General features: G+C 37.5%; 1 protein-coding gene across 5 annotated transcripts in view; it reads left to right on the forward strand.

The window, feature by feature from the left end:
- RAB28 (RAB28, member RAS oncogene family) overlaps nt 1–17,431 on the forward strand; it is an 87,937-nt gene extending 70,506 nt beyond the window's left edge. Inside the window, exons 5-8 of one of the 5 annotated variants that reach the window (XM_037898053.2) lie at nt 5,267–5,370; nt 8,441–8,518; nt 15,304–15,412; nt 16,766–17,431. In XM_037898053.2, coding sequence (XP_037753981.1) covers nt 5,267–5,370; nt 8,441–8,518; nt 15,304–15,399 — 278 coding nt within the window. In that variant the 3' untranslated portion in view covers nt 15,400–15,412; nt 16,766–17,431. Of the gene's footprint in view, nt 1–5,266; nt 5,371–8,440; nt 8,610–15,303; nt 15,413–16,765 lie in introns of all 5 variants that reach the window. The other 4 variants (XM_037898051.2, XM_007055373.4, XM_037898054.2 and 1 more) reach the window with 4 other exon arrangements.
- The last annotated feature ends 5,280 nt before the right edge of the window (nt 17,432–22,711 follow it).

A 22,711-nucleotide genomic window follows, 5' to 3' on the forward strand; every position in this document is an offset into this window, starting at 1 on the left:
ATGAAATTGTGAAATTGTCCATTTTTAATGATAAAATCAGATGGTTGTAAATGCATGCACATATATAGTGCATACTTATATGCCAATGATGTAACATTGATTTGTGAAAGTTTAAGCATAAATATGAGAACTGTCTATTAATGATGGATGCCCTCGCAGTACAGTTAGCACAACTGTACATTTTTAAAGGGGTATCCGATTTAGACTGGGGAAACCCTTGTGAAATTATCTTTGCAAATCAAATGTGTTAATGTACATGGTTTTAAAAAAATGGATAGCTTAGCAATTAGTGGTAGATACAATACCTTGACATAAGCATAGTTCAGGTTCTCTATATGGGAGTGGTGCCATATAGGTTAGATGAATAGACTGGAGATCCATGAGAAACCCCTGCAAACCATTAAACACACACAGACACTGGTGTTGCCTAATATGCATAGTGGCTGCTCCTCTCCACTGCTCCCAGCACAAGCATCATGGCTGTTTCCTGGGCTGCCTTTAGATTGCCTTGTGAGCTGTATGCTCCTGTTCCCTCCACTGTTGTGTGGCATTCATGCAGAACTGTAACCCTGCCCTGCCCCTAATCCAGCAAACTCTTATTCCTTGTGGACTTCTGGGTGGTAATGATGCAGAATGCTGGCAGCCACTTGGTGAGTGGAGATTACTACTATATGTAGCTACTTTCCCGGCTGTGTGGGCCTTTGAACCGTATTTCTGCATAATTGCTTCTCTCTCTGTGGCACAGAGCCATTTGAAAGTATGTGTAATTATTTGTTTTTGTAACTTTTTTGAGTTGTTACTGTTATTCTCAGAACTTGTCATTTATCAGCCATGAGATGACTGACTGACTGTTTTTGAAATATCTTTACCATAACATATAGCATTTTACTGATTGCCCAATAAAATATCTTTTGGCACTTATTGGCCTGTCACGGTAGTTACTAGTTTTATTACAGCTCTATATAGTAAGTTACATTAAACATGTTTTATTACCAAGCCTTATTTTGAGACAATAAACATGTCCCTATTGGGACTTGGTGTCAGGTTTTTATTTGTTGAAATCAACTTCTGCTAAGCTAGTAAAATTAGTCCCTGTTTCATTTTATTGAAATCAGTGGGTTAGAGCTAATTAAACTGTTCTGATTATTAGAGTTTTGCATGTTTACAGTGGATTGGAATGTAAATGAAAGACAGTTGGTAAGTGATCTGATGCAAGCTTTTTTATTTTGGTATATTTGGGTTGCCCTCTAAATGGTGCAAATGAAATGAGTTTAAATAGTACTTTAAATTCCATAAAGACAGATGCAATCTTGTTGATTTCATACCAGTTCTCCAATTTGTCTAGGGTATTTTGAATTCCAGACCTGTCCTCCAAAGTGCTTGCAACCCCTCCCAGCTTTGGTGTCATCTTCAGATTTTGTAAGCGTACTCTCCAGTCCACTATCCAAGTCATGAATAAACATATTGACGAGTACTAGCACACATCTTATAGTAATTTCATTTAGACCACATTTCCCTAGTTTGGTTATGAGAATATCATAGTGGACAGTGTCAAAAGCTTTACTAAAATAAAGATATAATATGTCTGCTGTTTTCCTGCCCATCCAGTAGGCTATCCTTTGCCTGATATTGACTAGAAAATTGTCCATATCATGAGAGAACAGGTTATTTCTACTTACAGAATCACTGACTGCCATAATACATTCTTAAATAACTTGGTTGTGGAATCAAATCACTTGTAGAGTGAATGTAATTTTGGTTGTTGTTGTAACAATCTTACTACTTCAGTACATTCCAGACTGGTAGGTATAGAATGAGACAGTAAATGAGCAAATAGTTAGTTAGTTATGGGTAAGCCTCCATGAACAATGTGGAATGTATCAGAGATTGAAACTGTCCTTGGTAGTTACTGCAAACTCTTCTCTGGCTTCAGAGATCCGTTTCCCACCCCCCTCCTCTCACCACCACCATCTAATCTTGTCTTTTAACTTGTCACTGAATATGTTCCAGTTAGGCGTTATCTTCTTCCTGCTCCAATAATTTCATTTCAGTGACTTTGGATACACTTACTCTGTGTTTTAGCTACCTGGATTAAATGTATGGATTAGCCAATCTTTACGGCTATGGATGATAGTGTCATGCTACCCACTAGGTTCATAAAATGGAAAAAAAGAAATTCAGTACATGAGAGGGAGAAACAAAGATTTTGAGAATCAACTTGACAGGGATAATCTGAGCTTCATTGGAATTCTGGAGGGCTCAGAAAGATTTGAACCTGTGGCCTTTTTCGAATCTTGTATATCCCAAAATGGGTCTGAATATACTCAGTGGTAATATTTTCATTGATAGATCGCACTGTGAACACCACTGAAGTTGCCTCTTCCAAGACCAAGCGAAAATACAACTAGCAGCTAGAAAGATGAGGGAGAGTAAGATTGACAATAACATGGTTTGGGTTTTGCATGATTCATGGTTGGCATAATAGTTTTGTGCAAACATAATTACATTTCAAACACTTGGCTATGTACCAAAGATACTAAATTCACTATTGGGTATATGTCTGCTTTGAAAATATTGGGACCCTCCATTGCACCTTCACTTCTGTATCTGCAGAAGAAGCAGGTTAGTATCTTATTCAAAGGAAGATGAGTAATAATAGTTCTAGTTACTGCCTTTTGTTTTTGTTTTCAACATGTTATGTTAAACTAAGTCAGTTACATTGCTTACTGGTTGCTAGGGACCTCCTGTTATGGATCTCACTGTAGGCACTGCTTTCCCATTTGTTATCTCTGTTACAAGCATACCCCTTTCCTTCTTTCCCATGTTCTTCCTCTGTTAGCGTTCCTCTTTCTCATTTGTCTAATCTGATATGTAGTTTATATATATAAATATATATATATATATATATATATATATATATATATATATATATATATATATATATATGTAGTGGTGAAGTGGGACTACTTGTGTGCTTAAAGTTAGGCCTGTGCTTAAGAACCATGCTGGATAAAGGTCTTCGACCCCTTTAGGTAAACTAAGTAAAAACCAATATAGAAGTACATTGCTGAACTGAGGCCTAAATGACTTGAGCTTGGCTACCTGAAGGAACTTCTCTCTGGTGGATACCCTGGCAGTTGCAATCAGTGGAGCTGCTTGAAGTGAGATCTCCTGGTTTAAAAGGGAGAAAGGGCTGCTGCAGGGCAATTTTTGTGAGGGTGCTGCCACTGACTTTGGAATTTCTTCCCTTAGACCAACAGATCCTGAATTTGTCAAAGCATGCTGTGGCACTTCTTTATTCTGTAATATTTTTGGCGGGAGAGAGAGGTTGTCACTCCTCTGGGAGTCACTGGTAGGGTTAAATGGCATCGGTGGCAGAGTCATAATGTATTAAGTAAATTTATCTTGTGTGTTCAGTATTTGTACAGGTGCATAGAGTTTGGATATGCACTTTTAATAATGCATTTAAAGAAATATAATAAAATAAAATTGGAGGCTGGACTGAGGCCTCTCTAAAAATTTGGCCCATTAAGGTTGAATTAAAAAAAACAAAACCTTTTCCCCCACCCCAAAATAGTTCTCCAGCAGGTGTGGTGGTGTAGTTCCCTCCCACACAGCTATGTTACATCTAAAATGTGAAGACTAAAAATAGGGAAAGAAAATATTCTGTATTTTCCATCTAAAAGATTTCTTGGCACAAGCCATCTCTTGTAGTAGATTTTCTTTTCAAGAGAAAAAAAAAAAAGCAGTTGCTATATTAGCTGTGCAAGGTTTTTTTTTTTTTTTTTTTTTTTTTTTTAAATTGGTTACTGACTTCATTTGGGACTTATCTTAACGGTATTTGTTCTTTCTATTTTTTTGTTAAATAAGTATTCTAGCTTCAATATTATGATAAACCAGTACTATAAACATTCCTGTTAATAGCTTAGTATTTTAGTCCTCCACAAATTAATGCCTGTGGTAGATGGATGATTTTAGGCCTGTTCTTGTAAACAAGGCCTCAGTGATGTGTAGGGAAAAGCAACATGTGGCAACAAGCTCCACATTAACCAAGGTAAGCAGCATAAATGGGGTATAGGAATCTCCTGTAAGATCAAAAATCTTGTAGAGAAAAGAATCTCCAGAGCCTACAAATTAAAGACCTCCAATATCATTTTTAAATAAAGCCTTTTATGTAGTATGAGAACATTTTTTTCAGTTGATAGTCAAATGACACTATTATGCAGACTTACTAGATTTGCAAATTTACAAGTTTTTACAAGTCAGTTGGGTCCCTTCCTCAGGAAATCAGTTTAAGTTTTTTTTTCCTGTATTGACTCAAAGAGCCTAGTTGTCCTTAAATCCTTGTGAATATATTTGCCTTATAATTTGACGGCATTGAGTCAACACCCTTATAGGGACTGTAATGCAATAAAAAGAGAAACTGTTCAATATAGCTTCCAGTTACCCTAGGATCAGATTTGAAGAAATTGGAATGTACACAATAAAACCTATACAAGACTTGAGTTCCATGTTGTATTTTAAGCACCCAATGTGTTTCAATGAAACATATTGTTTAAAAGCTTTGCTCTACTTCCAATGGGTATATAATGGGAAAAATGAAAATAATGCATACCACTCTTAAAATATGCATTTTATGTTGTTTAATACAACTTTCTGAAGTATATCTTTGTGGAATTGAAAACTCCACTTACAAATAAATGAATGTCAATATTTATTCAGTGTGATTTTAGTGGATTTTAATGTAACGGATATTTTTGCTGCACTGCTTTGTATTAACATTCTTTATAACTCATTTACATTTTTAACTTGGAAGCAAACTATATGGAAGCAGACATGTATCTGTAAGCTTTACCTTTATTTTGCAACAGTATTTGAATAACATTAGAATTTTTGTAGTATATCACATTTGCATGCAGAACATTTGGGGCTTAGTTTTACCCTCAGACTTGTGTACATGGCTCCTAATAGAGACAATGGGAGCTGCTTGTATGTGCCTGAACATGGAATTTGGGCTTTATTTTTAAATGAGTTTATTGCATTTCACAGTTCAATTTTTATTGTAATTTATTTTTTCATGTACACACAGAAATTTCAAGTAATGGGTTATTTTTCCTTTAGCATATAATTATAAAAACAAAAGGTTGTTGTTTGTATGAGGGAAAGATTGTGTCTGTTGTAAGCATTTTCAAGGAATAACTGCTGAGACAGGTATCTAAATAAATGGGCTCCATTATAGTAATTTTTCCTTTGAACCTTTTTATAGTTGATTTGGAGCATATGCGAACAGTGAAAACTGACAAACACCAACGATTTTGCCAGGAAAATGGTTTCAGTAGCCATTTTGTGTCAGCCAAGACAGGCGATTCAGTAAGTAAGACCAATCAAATAATTATAATTTTTTTTTTTAAAACTATAACTCTGGAATGTGATGTGGTAATTTCACTGCACTCCAACTGTCAAGCTGTCCAGAACTTCAGTCACTGCAGAGTGCACCTGCTTCGCTAGCGGAGTAGATCATCGGTATGTATGTTATAATTATGCTTTGTTAATTACAGTGACGTCTCATCTGCTTTGAAATTCCACATATTGGCTCTAATCTATAAATGGTTTGAGATCTGGCTAACTTGCACACTGCCTCTTTGTTTCTCTACGCATAGCATGACGGCTGTGATGAGCTGAATCTCTCTTTGCTGCCAGTCCGGTCTCTAGGAGTATTGTCTTGAGGTCTGGAGACAGTATTTTCAGTAGAGGGTCCCCAGCCAATGGATACACTCCCTCTGGTGGTTCATTGAAGCTTAATTTACTTATCTTCAGAACACAGTTAAAAATGCATTTTTGGTTAATTATTTGACTGTGAACCATAATCAGCTAGTACGTTTCCTTAGATGAGACAGGAAGAACTTTTGTGCTAACTATAACAGGCAATTTAAATAAACATGGTGTTGTATTTAACTTTTGTTACATATCTTGATGTTATGGAAATGGGCATGAAAAGCCATAAAAACAATCTCACTGTCTCCTTAGTGGAAGCTATCATATTTAATAAATGATTTACTACCCTGGCTACATAATTGAATAATAATAAAAAAACTTTTTAATGTACAAAACGAATTATGTTTTCAAAATGGAGTATTCAAATATTGTGGTTTAAGATCCTTATTCAAAGAACATAAAATTATAATAAAATTCTAAAATTAATCTTATAGGTTTGTGATAACAGTCATCACGTAATAACCTCTAACATTTCTGTTATGAACACAGATTATCGGGGTTTCTAAATTGGCCATAAAATTTTGTATAAAAAAAAGTCTGTGCTCCAATCACGTTGTCAGATTTAGTTAATTTTTTTAAGTGTAACTTTTTGTTTTCGAACAAACAAAACTAAACATTTTGCAATTTTAATGTCATACTTACTATAGTAGGCGCATTCTATAATATGTTTTTTCAAATAGGCAACATCTCCTTTTCAAACTGATTTGATATATTGTCAGTGATGAGCAAATTAACAGTTCTTTTTTTTGTAATTGATATAGTTAATGTTGAAATCTGTGAAAGAGCCTTTCTAGTTTTCTTTTTCACTGATCCCCAAATTACGGAAGTGTTTCATAGAATTTTTTTGAGTTTTTTAACTTGCTGGCCAGAAACATACGGATACTTGAACATAAAAGAATACATTACACAGAAGTATCTACTTCTCGTGAGCAGCTACTTATACTGTTAAAGTGAAAACTTCAACTCCATTCTTAAATCTTCCGGGTGAGTGTATTCAGTAGAGAGTTCAGTATTACTCATTTTAATTCCAGTGTAGATATGGACTAGCTGAAATATATTAACTAATTCTTTTGCTACTGACAGGTTTCAGAGTAACAGCCGTGTTAGTCTGTATTCGCAAAAAGAAAAGGAGTACTTGTGGCACCTTAGAGACTAACCAATTTGAGCATAAGCTCGTGAGCTATAGCTCACTTCATCGGATGCATACTGTGGAAAGTATACATCCGATGAAGTGAGCTGTAGCCCACGAAAGCTTATGCTCAAGTAAATTGGTTAGTCTCTAAGGTGCCACAAGTACTCCTTTTCTTTTGCTACTGTCCCACAGTAGAACAGAGGACTTTCCAAATCTCCCAGAATCCAGTCCTCTGCGAGCTGTGCTGAGAACTGGCACACCCTCTTTCCTGGGGAGGCTTGAGATAAACAAGATGAGCACAGACCAGCCTTGGGTTTTTAGGACCCTAAAAACCCAATCAGATTCTTAAAAAACAGAACTTTATTAGAAGAACAAAAAAAGATAAAAGAAACGCTGTGTAAGATTAGAATGGAAGATAATCTCACAGGCAGTCAGATTCAAAACACAGAGAATCCCTCTAGGCAAAACCTTAAGTTACAAAAAGACACACAAACAGGAATACACATTCCCTCCAGCACAGCAAATTTCACAAGCCAAAAACAAAAGAAAATCTAACGCATTTTCTAGCTAGATTACTTACTAACTCTATAGGAGTTGGATTGCTTGCTTTCTTAATCTGTCCCCGGCAGAGGCATCACACAAACAGACAGACAAAGCCTTCCTCCCCCTCCCCCCCCACCCCGATTTGAAAGTGTCTTGTCCCCTTATTGGTCATTTTGGTCAGGTGCCAGCCAGGTTACTTGAGCTTCTTAACCCTTTACAGGTAAGAAGATTTTATAGTACTGTATCAGAGCTTCTTACCCCCTTCCCTTTGTATTTATGACACCAACCAATTCAAGGACAAAAGATGTAATCTTGTAGCATAGGCACAGCCCAAATGTCTGTCTAGGGAAAGTTTCACTTTTTAAAAGGGGTTTTATGCAATGTGTCCATCTTGTTTTATTGTCCAAGTATAGGATTCAGTGCCAGGCTGCCGCATATTTTAAATGCAGCATGTTGTTAATGAGATAATGCTATTTCTTAAAAGCCATTATGGATTTAAGACACTATGCTGCAAACACTTACACATGTGTCTAACTTTAAGTGGGGAACTAATCACATGCAGAATAGGGGCCCCGGTGGTGTATGTGCTAAACCCAATTGTTCCGAGGTACAGAAACCCACATTTCTGCTGCACAATACACGAGTAAAATATTTTTCGAGCAAACATTAATGAATGCCCTTATTCATATTTTGCAACACTAACCATCATATTTGAAAGGGGTTTTGTATAAGCACTTGTTTAAACTTACGTCTCTGGAGACAAAGTAGAAGTGCTGCCTAACAATCCAGCATGCTGTTCATTCCCTTATATCATTGCTGAATTATTTTAAACAGCATTGAATTTACCAGATGAAGTTATTTTCAGATCTGTTTTGCACAGGTCATATTTTTGCATATCTCATTGTTTACAGTTCAGGAAAGGTTTGATATATTTAAAAGTAACTTGAGGATGTCTGTTTTTAATCATTTAAGCTCTATTTTTTTATGTAGGTCTTCCTGTGTTTTCAGAGAATTACTGCTGACATCCTTGGCATCAAATTAAACAAAGCAGAAATGGAACAATCACAGGTGATTGTCCTGCATACCTTGCTTTTATTAGATATTTTCTTGGAGTTTAAAAAAAATCTGAATACAAATGAATAATAAATTTTCCTTCAAGGTAAGCTGCATCCCATTTGTGCTTGAGTCAGTTGTATGCTTCTATTACAGCCTTCCGTATATATTCATTCCTTATATGTGTAGCTTAAAAACATTTTAAACTTTGCAAAATGTGTGTCCTACTAAATTAGAAAAAAAAAATTCAAAAGCTTTTTCCGGTTAAAAAATAACATAGCTATATTATATACATCCAAGTGTGTGTTTATATACCTATATATAGTTTTTTTGTATCTTCAAGTTATGGTGCCTGACACACTCATTGCATTTACAGTGTGCTCAGTACTTTACATGGTACAAATGTATACTTCCAGTCCTCAAAAACACAAGTCAGAACACACTGAGAAATCCAAAAGCAGGAACAAACTTGGAGGGTTTAATTAGAGATATAGGTATATAGTTATAGATATACAGAAACAGAGACATTGTCAAATGTACATATGCTTTCATTAAACACTAGGTATGATTTTATGGCACTTACGTCCTTATTTGTAGTTCTGTACATTTTTAAATAAAATTTATTTTAGAGAGTTATAGGTTAAAAACAAAAAAGGAATTGTAGGTATAAATCTATATGGATATAAATGTTGCACATTTACATAACTGTAAACAATATCTTGTCAAAGTGGAAAAAGATGTTGCATGTGGTTCTCACAGTCAAGAAAAAAAACCCATCCATATAGTACAGTATGTTAAGGCCAGATTTTGGTTCATTCTTTGTACCCACACAACGAAGTGCCTCTATGTTGACTGCCCATCCCAAAGAGCGAAAAGCAGCCTCTTCAAAGTAACTACTCCCCACCCTACACCAGTGGGTGGATGGGGAGTGGTTGGAGTTTTGGCTCTAGAGTCTCTCATGCCAATGCATTAGGCAACTCAGTTGTACTGGCACCCTAGGTAGCGTTGCCACCTGTCCAGGTTTTCCCCAGATCATCCCTTTTTTGAGGTAGCTCCATAAAGGTGCTCAGTCTACACTGCCAGCTGTCCCATTTTATGTGGTTAGGATCATCCCAGGTGTCCTGGTCTTCTGTACCTCAGAGGTTTGAATCCTAACCCCAGGGGATATGTGCTGTGCTAGGTATAGCATAGTTTTACTGGCTTCAGTAAATCATCATAGTTCCATTAATGCGACACTGATTTATATCAGATGAGAATCAAGCCCATCATGTTCAAATGGCTGTGAAAAAATTGCTGCTTATTCCTTTATGAAGGGTTTGTGACATTGATTTTTAATTAGCTTCCTGGAAGTACCAATCCCAAAAAATCTTAGTTTAACACTGAAATATCTTTAAATGATCTCTATTGCATTCAGCTTCTCTGTGTGTTAGGTACCTCAGTGCTGTGTTTTGTGGCTAATCCTATTAATTAGTTGCCGGTGTATCGGACACTACAGGAGAATCTTGGTGGCAAAAAAGACCATCAAGAACTAACACTGCGTGTGTTTCACATCAGACAATTTGATCTTAGTGACATTCTCCAATCACATGTGGGGGATTGTCTTCTGTTTCCTCTAGTTTCAATAGGGACTGAGGGTGAGAAAATAGATCCCAGCAACAGTTGTAAACTTGGTTTTCTAAGGAAGCCCTTGCCCACACTCCTAAATTGATAGCTAGGGATGTGACTATGGTGACTTCTGTATGAGCACATAGTTCAGCTGCTGCAGGCCCCTTTTGGACTATGACTGTATTTGAAAAATATGATCATTTTGTGTCGTTCAGTGTTTGTCACATGTATAATAGGATTAATTGAGAAAAATATATTTTTCTCAATTTTTTGTCCCCAGAATAGGAAAAGAGTTAGTTCACATTAATGAAAGAAAACTGTTTAGGAGAAAAACTTTAAAAAGAATGTCAATCCTCTCATTAAAAACATTCCTATTTTTTCTAAATTCCATTTTTTTAAAAATAATTTCCCTTTCAGGTTGACTGTGCGCACAAACATCCAACCCAAAAGGATTTTACACACAGTTTCATAAACCCCTGAAAATAAGGATTAAAATACAGAATCTAACTTTTATTGTATCATGATGTTATGAGATTATAATACATATATTTTTAATTTACTTATTATACTCAAAGCAATCTCTTCTGGCAGTTCAAGGGGCTGCATTTTGGCCACTGTTGACTTAGTAGTTATTTTAAAAAGTCAAAAAAATTCAGTAAAATATGTTTATTAAAGTTTTACCCTTTTATGGACAGCCTGCTCTCTAGTTTGCTTAAATATACAATACATCTATTTTCTAATCATATAATAAGAAAATAAGTCTTTCCCCAAGGCAATATTTACAATCTGTGTTGAAATATATAGCTAGAAGTTTTTTAACAATAGAAGACCAAAATATATTGTGCAGTACACACCTAACAAGTAAAGGAAAACAGCTATGAAAAACTATTGTTTGTATGCTACACAAAAATAAAAAAGATCAGAACAATGTCCTTTTGTCTTTATATATAATATGTAGCGCGAGAGAGTGAGAGAGAAAGAAAGGTGCCTGCTATTTGCTTTTCTTAGTTGCATAATGATTTATGTATAAATTCATTAAATTGGAAATCAGTTGTTCTTTAACTGTACAGCATTGAAACACCGTTCTTATCTCAGATCTGCACACAGCAGTGCCAAAAGCAGCAATATATTCATTCTTTTTTGATAGTCTAGGTGTGAATTCACTTTGCATAGAACTAGGAAATAGATGGTAAAGCACTGCAAATTAAAAAGAGGATATGAGAAATGAGCCAAATATTATATCAAGTTTTGTAGATTTCTAAAATAAGCGCATCAGATATTCTAAAGATCTGTACGTAATGCAAAACCAAGAATGCATAGTTTGCTATATTGGACCTATATCAACCGTAAGGCCTTTTCCCACCTCAGTATTATATTTATGGTTCGTAATTCTTCTGGCCAATTTATTGGAACTTATAGTTTCAGCCAAAGATGGTTTGTAATGTAAATTTCAGCTACTTTTCTTATCTATTATATTCGAAAAATAAATGGCTCAGCAGTCAGTCTTGGATTGGTCAGGCAGAATGAGGTAAATGGCAGAAGTAACAGCCTACATGAGGCTCCTAACTATAAGTTAAACATTGACCATGGTCCACATACTAACTTCCAGTATGAACCCAAGGTAGAGAGGAGGCAAAGCCCTGAAGTAGATAGAGCAGCAGCTCCACTGTATTGTCCCGTGATTTCAAGACACTACAAACTCTGTGGTGTTCTGACTTTGGGAGCGGAGTTGAGGGGGTAAAAGCTCTAGAGCACTTGCTGGGCCTGGCAAGGCTTCCACCTACATTGGGTCAACAGCAATTCCTGCTAATAATATAACTCCCATTGATGTTTGTTTTCTTAGATGAGCATCAGTGGGGCCCACATGAAGAAAGTAAGGGAGGAGCCTGGGGAGCTGTGTTGAGGCTAGTGCCTCCCACTGGTATCTTGAAATCTGTAGGTCTAGGAGAGAAAATGCTCTGGTCGCTACACAGGATTGGAATGGGGAAGGGACAAGTCTTAACCTTGTGTTCGCAAAAGAATTGGAAGGAAATTTCATAAGAGGAAAACTGTAGATTTCCTAGTCCCGGTACTGGAAAGCTCTCATGGGGTAGTACGTGGCTTCATATTTTCTAGAAGCATGGAATTGGGCTCTTGCCAGGGAGGAAGGATGGTCTGGATGCTAAAGCACTGGAATGGGATTCAGGAGCTATAGGTTCTTTTCATGCTCTACCACAGATTTCCTGTGTGACCTTGGGCAAGTCCCTGAATCTCCTGTATGGCATATCTCTATCTGTAAAATGAGTATGAAACGTCCGTATTTCACAAAAGCATTGTGAGAATATATTCATTAAAGTTTCTGAAGCACTCAGATTCAAGGAGCATCTGGTGAAAGTTATGTTGCCTTTATAGCAACACAGATAATACAGTTATTTGAATTTTTAAACAAAGATCAGAACTGGGTTCTATTTTTAAAAATGTGCATTGTTTTAAATACTGCAATGATACCTTTGGAATTAGTCCAGTGAGTGGAATGCCTACTTAGGTACATTGCTAAAAAAGCAATAGAGTGGAACTGCTGCTTTAGTATCCTTCTAACTCTCACAGAAATGGAGATTATTTTTTAAATGTAATAGATCCACTTTTTGTTGTAACTGCATATATCGAGCCCAACATTGAACTCAGACAACCACCAAAAGTGAAGAATCTGTGTGTCTGAGGAACGCACACCAAAACAGAATCGCGAGGTCTGAAAAGTTGTCTGATTACTTAACACTCTAAGTGTACACTTTACAAAAATAACATTGCTGACTTCCATGATTTTACGCACGAGAATCTCAGCTTTCATTAAAAAAAAAAGTTTCTTATCCTTATGATTATGGATAAAAACCTCAAAATGTGACTCAAGTGCATCCAGAAGGTAAATAAAAGCAACTCCAAATGTATTGTTGTTTTTTTTTTAAATCATAGTTTCTAAGCCAACATCATGATTTTGCAGGGCTTGACACACAAGTTTTGAAGGCTTGGGTTAGACATATAAAACACTTGTGCCATGATGGAGGGAGCTCTTGGTCCCATTAAAGTCAACAGCAAAACCTTTGTTGACTTTACCTGGTACAAGACAGTCTTTTAGAATATGGTGCCTCCTAATCAAACCCATAGTCAGTCAAAGGCCAGATAAAACAAAAGTAGATAAGACTGGAACTTGGAGCATGTTTTCAAAGTCAAAGAGTTCCAAAACAAAAAATTTACACATTACATCTTATTTTCAGCCCTCAAATTCCTAACTCTTTTAAAACACAAGGGGCTGTTGAAACTTAAGGAAATGGCTCCTTTACTGATTAAATGTTTTTCTTTCAATATTTTTTACTTCCAGTCATAGTATAGAAACTGCATGAGGTACAACTTTGTTTCTGGGCATTGGCAAGAATTAACATTTTTCTAAGTGATATATGTTTTTCTCTTTAACTAAATGCCAATTTAACGTGGTAGTGCTAGTGTGCCAGCCCACTATAATAAAGTGTTTGGCATTAAGCAAGGTCTGGAATTCTGAGCACCTGCACCAAATAAACTTGTGGATCTGATTGTTGATAGAAACTGGAGCCTTGGATAATACTTCCAATCTAATATAGAGATGTCCCAAAACGCGTAATGGGTGTGAAGCTAGCAGGAAAAAGTGTTGCATGCTGTTTCTTCTCTTCTTATTTAGCTGAAATTCCTTTAGAAAATCCAAGTCATTTATGTTAGTCAGTCTCCTGCCACAAAGTGACTTAAACACGGGTCACTAACCTAGCTATGTTTACATGATGGGATTTAAACCAACATTGGGGGGAACAATTAATTGCTTACTGATTGCAAGGACCCTTTTTCTTCAGTCTAGCGTAGAACTTGGTATGAAGAAATTAGGTCCTGCGAGGTCAGATAACACTGTTTAATGCTGAACCCCCTACTAGCGCCTTACACGGGATTTGGCAACCCTTCCCTTGATAACATCAGGCCAGAAGTCTAGTAAATCATGACTCTTGTCCACCCGATAAGATATGAAGTTGATCAATTAAAACTTAAGCAGAGTACTTCAGCAGTTAATAAATCTAAACACTCTACCGTCTAGTTCAATTACTATTGCTTGTTTTACATATATGCTTTATTTACAGAGGTTATCTTCAGCAAACAATGTTTATATATTCATGTCCATATTAATTGATGTTTCCTTTAGAAATATAAAATTGTTTTCCCCCATTTGTGCCTCGCTTGTAACAAACATATATATTTTAATTATGTAAGAATTGAAATATTAGACCAGTAGACTCAGTCCATATAGTTGCTGTCGTAGATTCCCCCTGCTATTTTGCATTACTGTTTGATTTGTGTCTTTGTATTTTTCTCCTGTAAGCATAAATATTTTTTATTCTGAAGACTTTTCAATTAAGTTTTTTATAAAGGTTAAGAGAGGTTTGGGCAAAGGATTGATTGTTTTTACTAAAAGCAAATATTTGGCAAAGAGCATTGAAGGAATTTTTTTTATTAAGCCTGGGTGAAATCTTCATTTGGAGTCATTAGAATTCAACCATAAAATGCAGATGCGCACATCTCCTCTACTTTTCCTTTTGCAAGTTGTATGTCCCAGTCACTTCACTGAAGGATTGCTTCAGCAAAACTTGCAAGTGATTAAGAACAGCTGGCAAGTAAAACATGTACTAACTGAAAGCATTTGGATATGAGGTTTTATGTTTATCATTTTGGAATTGAACTACAATTCTGTAGTGGGAATGATGCATGCATATCTTTAATATAATTGTGAATAGAAGTGGATCTATGTAGCATTTACATTGATTAGAGGCAAAGAGTCTGTCCTCTTTCTCCCCCCCCCTTTTTTTTTTTCAAATCCCTTTTCATGTCTGAGCTGCAAAACATTTTTATTGGTTGCTTAAACTGATTATTTTGTGTTGGTTGTGGGAGAGGGCATGATTGGTGATGAATCTGAGAAGCTACTCCAACTCCTGCTATAAAACTTTCTGCTAGGCATATCTGTCTCTTATTCAGCACGGGGCCTGGAGAGAAATGCATTTTTGTTTTGGTTAATTGTTTTTGCTTTTGTGCTGTCATTTGTGTCATTCATTCCTTCTTTTCAGCTATTGATCTGTCTCTCCATTTTCTTTTTTGTTTTTCATTCTCCTCCTTGCTATTTGCCCATTATATTGACATGTGGTTGACAGCATGTTGTCAGGGCAGAACTAGTGAAGTATCCCGAAGAAGATAACCAACACTACAGCACTGCCAACTGTCAGAGTAAAATCTGTTCAGTGCAATAGTTCAGGTATCATGGTAAAAATCAATGTTGTTTTTATTACTTTGCTTTTCCATGAAGTAGTAAGTATGATAATGAATACCACTCTGAAATGTTCTGTACTGTATATCTATTAATAGTGAAGCAATGTTGTATATCTCTTCACAACATTTACACAGATTAAATTAAATTTCAAATACTGATTAATTCCTCACAGCTCTGTAATAATATCATGTATTAATATTTTTGGGACAATTTTCAAAGCTGCGTACTCAGTTTGACACACAGCAACTCAAAATGGACACCGAATTCCTTATTTGAGCACTACACGTGGAATTGGGTCCTCTAGATTTGTTGTCCAGATTTGAAAACTGGGTACGCTGATTTCATGTTTGTCCTAACTGGTTACATGTCATCAATAGTAATCCAAAAATGTATCTTATGGGCCAGTTAAAATGGGATGAAGTTCAAAAGTTAAAGTTTTAGGTAGTTCATTAGTGGTTTGGTAGAAGTTATTACTAATGGCAAACATGTTGATAGCAGACTGAAACTGATTTTGTACAGATATAATCTTGGATAAAATGCTCTTGTGGTTTGAATCTTTAATGTACAAATACAGAATGAGATCCGCATAGAAATTCTTTGTAAAGTACAAGGGTCGCACAACATACAGAATGCACCAAAGAACCCCCATCAAAAGTTCATTAAGTTCTTAATGAATAGATTCACTAATAGATGTGTGGAGTACATAATATGGGAGATATCTAGCTTTTATATTTGTTTTGCTCCTTAAATTTTCTGCCTATTACAACTTTGCTGAAATGTCATTTTGTTAACTTAGAATCTTGTTTTGGTTTTTAATTTCCTATGCGGGCCGCGAGAGTGAAAAATTTCCATTTCATTCTAACAATATATACCAAATTTCCAGTTAAACAATAGACTGTTATTAAAAAATACCACATACAGTATTCTTATTAAACAGATACTGTTTTATTAGCCACCATCAACACTTAATACAAAAAGCTTGTCTCATTAAAGAAAATACTGTTTAATGATTTTAAAGTGAGTTATGTTAATACGTACATCAGCCTTACAAAATTGTCATGAAAACTTAGCAACCAAGGCACTCTTTTTCCATCTAGTGCCAAGAAATCAATATTTAGAATGAGAATGAACACCTAGACAAGTCTTACTGCATAATTTCCAGAAAAAGAGTACTACAGTGTATGTCTGTTCGTACTGATTCTTTATTAGCACAAACATATTTCATAGTAACACATCTGTGTTCTAGGGTTCATTAAAATAATTGCCGTATTAAATGTTTTTAGTAGCACTTTGAACAATGTCTGCTTCTGATATCTTGATAATCACTGTGTTTTCTTTTATGACAGAGGGTGGTGAAGGCAGATATTGTAAACTACAGTCAAGAGCCTGTGGCAAGAACTGTTAACCCTCCTAGAAGCTCAATGTGTGCAATTCAGTGAACATATTTTTCTTTGTATTGATACCGTTGGCAGCCTTTCTTCCCTTGAACAGGCCTAGAGGTTGCCAGGAACTTTGTTTGAACAGTGACCATCACTGTAGTGCAGTTAGAGGTTTCGAAAACTTGCTACGCCATTGTGTGTTGAAAAGCAGCAGGCATTTTGTTTTATTGGCCTAGATTCAAACAGTGGACCACACACTTTGAAAAATTAAGATATATATTTTTCTGAATTATATTCCCATAAAGCAGTGTAACTATGTATACATATGCCCTACTATCTTTCTGACTGATGTTGAGGTAAAATTGGATTAGAATTCCTGTATTCAAAATAGTTTTAAAGGCATTACTGCTGTAAGGTATTTTGCCAAGGCATTTTGTCTTTTTTTTCCTGTGATCTAAACTGACACTCAGCAAAATGTAACTTGGAGAAGATATTGTCATATTATCATTTGAACCAGTAATATATTTTCTGTAGGAATAATTTGGAAGATACTCCATTGTTATATAGTGCGAAAATGTATAAACTGTATCTAATGAGGAACAGTCCTTCAAATAAAGCTACAATAAGAACATACTTTTTTTTTTTTTTTTGAAAGGACCCAAATTGTCCCCATTGCTACTTGCAAGATGCCAGTAATGAATATTAGTGTACCATATCAATGTCCTTTTTTTTGTTTGATGCAGCGCATGTATGTGTTCATGAATTTGGATGAACCTCAGTCAGCAGTTTGGTCTGTTTATGATGAGCGATGTATTCAGCACGCATTAGAAACTGTTGATGAATCAATTAGGATCAGTCATTTTTAGTTCGTTCATAATCCCCCAGGGATGTTATGCACCTTGGCAGGATGGGCTGGATTGGGTTTGGCCTGGCACTTCTTTCTTTCCCTATGACCCAATCTCAACGGCAATTCTTGTCAATACAGTTCAGAGTAAAAGCCACAAATAAAAAGTTAAGTCACTCAGTCTTATCCTCTCTGTGACCAACAAATTTCTTCTCTGCTCCAATGAATATTACTTATTTCTGGAGAGTCTCTTTCCGACATAGTGTACTCTGGTGCACATCTGAATGGGAAGCCCAAGAAGGAGGTGAGATTTAAGACAGACTGCTTGGTTTCAGCAGAGAGGAGTCTTTCTTAGCCTTCTAAAGGTGGGAAAAGCCAGTAGGAATCCTGTTTACTGTCACAGGGAGAACATGATGAGAGAGGAGGTGGGCAGGTAATTGGAGAGGAAATGAGGCAAGTAATGGGAGTGGACAATCCCAGTGCTTTGCAACCAGTGTGTGAAAGACGAGATTCTAAAAGAGAGTTACAAATGGCATGAATGTGGTGTCTGGTGTGTCTGTTGTTTTGGCTTTTTTGGGGGGGCTCACTGTATTATTTTGAAACTGATCAATATGCAGTGTGAATGGTAGTTTTAACTGGATGGTAGAAAACTAAAAAGGGCTGTGATTTATTATTTCTGAGTGCTCACAAGTGTGCTAGGCACTTCACAGGAACAAGCTGAGGCCAGTCCCCATCTTAAAGAGTACACAACCAAACAGGCAGATTTTCAGCATAAGCACGCTCTATTTTGGGTCAAATTGAATAGAGATTGTTTGTTTGTTTTCTGGGCTGGAGAGGGGCAGGTTGGGAAGCTCAGTCCTGTTTCCCCCAACAAATGTACATTTGAGGTTGTACCATCATAGTATGATGTGGATGCTGAAAGGAGCTTTTGTTTAATTGTCCTCCTTTACAAAAATATTAAGTTTGTTTTAAATCATGGTCTATCTAGTTACTAACCCCATAACTGCTGGGTTTCCATATCACTTGCTGCTCAATTAAGGAAGGATGAAGAATGGTCATATGGCTGAAGCACAAGACTGGGAACCAGGAGATCTGGGTTTAATTCAGTCTACCACAAACATTCTGTGTGGATTTGGACAAGTTTTTGATGTTTCGTTTGTTGAATTAATGTATCATTTTGTGCTGCTGTTTCCTATCTGTAAATTGGGATTAATATTTCAAAGTGGCTTCTTCGTATTCCCACCTTTGGGATGCCCCTCTCTGAATGGTTTCAAAGCTTTCTGGAAAGTTTTGAAACTGCAATGGACAATGGCGCTATGACCCTCCTCAGTTGCAATAACAATTATTCATTAGCCACATTTATTAAAAGGGCTGTGTGGCCACAACTGGCTCAGTCCCTTGTACTAAATTTGAGTTCTTAGAACTCCCAGGAACATGTGAGGGTGGATGGGGATTGTTAATATGCAGGGGCAACACACTCAGAGAACTACAATTTCTGGTGGTAAGTAATCTTTTTCTCCCCCTGTACTTATAAATCTAATGGGATGCTGAGGGTAAGTTCCTACTTTTCTGCACTAGGCCTTACAAGACCCTGAAGTTGGTACAGCCACCTATTGACTTAGTTGGATTTGTCATAAAAGGGTGATTATTTTTCTATACATTTAATATTTTCATGGCTTGTAATAGCAATAATGACCTCCAAACTGGGTCTTTCTTGTCTAGTTAGGGGCACAAGAGTGAATTTCTGGCCACACTGAATTCACCTTTGGAGTTTAGCACCTCAGTTGCTCGTATAAATACAAAGAAATGTCTAGCCGTTTTATGGCATTTAATTAGCAAACATATATAAATGTTAATTCTTCTTCCCCCTTCCTCCAAATTTTATGTAATACACTTTGCATAACTCTTAGTATTCTTGCTCCCTTCTGTATAAATTAGATCAAAAATAAAAACTAACCCTTCTAACTGCTGGACCTGGAAAAAACCTCTCCTCACTTGTTCCTCTTTTCCCTTTCTTTCTCTCTGTACTGTCCCTCACTCCCTGCTGCCAAACAATTAAAATAACAAAGCAAACCTTTACCGGCCCTTTTCACCAGGGAAAGGGACATTGCCAGTTGTGTTCAAGTTACTTCTTAGCATATGTGCAACGTGCCTCAGGTGGCACATGACCAGGATTCATCACCGAATTTGGTCCACTTGTTGGATCATTAGCTTCCCTGGCCCAGGGATGTAGAAGTTAGTTATTAATTAAAAACCCAAATGCTTTAGTTTTTACATTTAGAAAAAATCTGTTTCATCATTTACCATAGCATTAGTGTTTTTATAGAACAAGTTCTTTTGCTGCTGGATACAGTTGCTCTCCCATAGTAATCTTGTGTTCTGCATTTTTCTGTGGGTCTCTTAGTCCTCCTTTCTGCCCCTATCCTCTTTTTTTGTACTTTCTTCCTGTTGATGTTTTTCTCCTTCATTCTGTTTTCTCTTCCATTTATATTTTTTAGTCTTTATTTTCTCCATACATGCTTTTTTAATATTTCTAAAATGTGCTCATTTATGCATCTTAGGGTCCATGTATATTATTTACTTACCCTGTGCATCTCTTGTGTTTTTCCATGTCCCCTTCCCTTCCTTATGTTGCCCCTCTTAACCTCCTCATATTTGTCTCTATTGTGTATTGACTCCCACATTCTCCTACCTCCGCCCAGTCTAGCAACCCCATCTAGCTCCATTACCTGTCTACTTTTTAATCCTTACAAATGAGCTTTGCTCTTTTCACTCAGCCCCTGGGGCCCCACCCTGAGCCTTCAGATTCCAGCTGCAGTCCTAAATCCTTAGTTGTAACCTCTTTTGAAGTACTACAGCAGCTGGTGTTAAAGATTCTGGGGTGCATTTGGGATCTTTATAGCCTGGGTTCCACAAGCCTGAGCAGAGAGGCCAGAGATAATTCTTGAGGATTAAAGGACACACAGAGGGGAATCAGAGGTGGATGCTGTGCTATATAGAAGTCAAAGGATATCTGGAGTCTGTGGGGATATATAGAAACAAATTGTTTAGCAGAGGTTATGTGGTGGGAGAAGCAGATGGTTATTGATTGCATTGTAGGTGTCTGCATGCAAGTGCATATCATTTACTGTCATTCAACATGACATGACTTCCATGCAGTTCAGGGTAAGTGATGGATCCCTGGGCCTTCTTTCTAAACTAAGGCCCCAATTCAGAAAAATACAAAAGTACATAAATATCTTCCACTGACATCAGTGGTAGTTTAGCGTGTGCTTTCCTGAATAGCAGCATATCCCTAATCAGAGCTTGACGAAGGGAAAAAACATGCTCTATGATGGTGCTGGGATCTGTCTGCTCAGAACTTGGCGCAGGATAGGGTCCTCTGTTGTTAACTGATTATTTTGATAATAGCTCTGTAGCTTGATCACTAAAGAGGTCTGCTCATTGTTTTATTTAAATCAGCCTCTCATGATGTCAGAGAAATCAGTAAACTTACATGTCTATCTGTTTTATATTCAAAAAGCCAGTGTTTCTTTTAAGAATATGTGAGTAATTTAAAATTTACAGCTTTTTTTGTTTTGTAATAAAGTTTTGTTGGGGCCAATTCCGCCTTTTTCACGAACATACTGTTAATACCTTGTTTCTCATGATCATCTGATCTTCAAGTGCTTGGACATGTCCATTCCATGTTAAGTGTGCATGCGCCATGTACACAGTCACCAAACATTTTTCCCCTCAGTGGAAATGCCGTTTCAGCTCTAGCGCCCTCTGGTGCAACACGCCCATGCGCCGATATAAGTGGTCTGGCTAAATCTGTACCCTCTTAGTTCCTCCTTACTGCCTGTGATGGTCGCTGGAACTGCTCCTCCTGCTTTGGCAAACTCTTCTCAGTGATCTTAGTTTACTATTTTTCCCTTTGTTTCTTTCATCCCAGTTCTGTATTTCTTGTTTAGACTGTTGTCAATTTGTTATACATAGTTAGTTGGCATTTTTCACCGTGGTTAGTGGAGTTTTTGTCCAGTGCTGGTGCTGGGGCATGCCTCGGTGTCTGGGTTTCAATCTTTGTGCCTCTTGTGGCAAGCCTATGCCTGTGAGCAACCCGCACTCCATTTATCTGAAGTGCCTGGGAGAGACTTATATCAGAGATTGCTGCCAGCTATACCGGGACTTCAAGTCCCGTACTAAGAAGGACCTGGAGGCAAGTTTGAAATCTCTCCTGATGGTGTCGAGCCATTGGACTTGGCACTGAGTACCTCGGCATTGGTGTGGAGTGTTCCTCCTGCCGTGAGAGTCTCTCAGCACTGTTCCCCTTCACCGGTGCCAAGGAAAAGAAACATAAGAAACAGCTGGCTGAGAGGGGGCATTCCCAACTCTAAAGAAAGCCGAGCACAGTGGCGTGCGACCTGAGTCTGGCTACTCCTCTGCCCCTGGTCCGAGGGCAGTACCATTGACTCCAACCTGTACATGCTCCATTGAGTCCGGTCCTGGACCAGCCATTGGCACCAGAGGGACAATGCTGCACCAGTTGGATCGCGGTACCATCTATCTCTAAGGCATTTGTTGTGGCTAGGGAGTTGCTGGTGCTTTTAGTACCACTGTCACCAGCAGTACAAGAGTCTGCGTCGTCCATGCCGGTGACCAGAAGGGAGAATGTTGCCCCAAGCTCCTGTTCAGTACCGACCCCTCAGTACTGTCTAGAGGGAAGCTGGCCCTGCTGGCCTTGATGCAGGTCTTCCCACCTCGGCACTGGTCCCCAGCAGTGACGGGTACTGCTCCTTCATGGTCCCCAGAGGAAGGCTCATTGTTGGACTTGGAACTGGAGTTGTATCCCCAACCTAGAAACCATTGCCAGTACCCTCCCACCCTAGTCAGCCCTATTTGGTTTTGGATCCGGGTGCAGGGTAGCCCTGAATGCTTGGCACAGTGGGCATTGGCCTGTGCAGATGCAGTGGCCATTTTGGAACCCATAAGGTTTTTCCCCAATGCAAGGGCCCCCTTCCAGGTGCTCATATTCAGTGGCCTCAGAGAGGAGAGCACCTCCATCCCTTTGACGATCACCTGACCTGGAC

The sequence above is a fragment of the Chelonia mydas genome, chromosome 4, assembly GCF_015237465.2.
Source record: "Chelonia mydas isolate rCheMyd1 chromosome 4, rCheMyd1.pri.v2, whole genome shotgun sequence".
Lineage (NCBI taxonomy): Eukaryota > Metazoa > Chordata > Testudines > Cheloniidae > Chelonia > Chelonia mydas.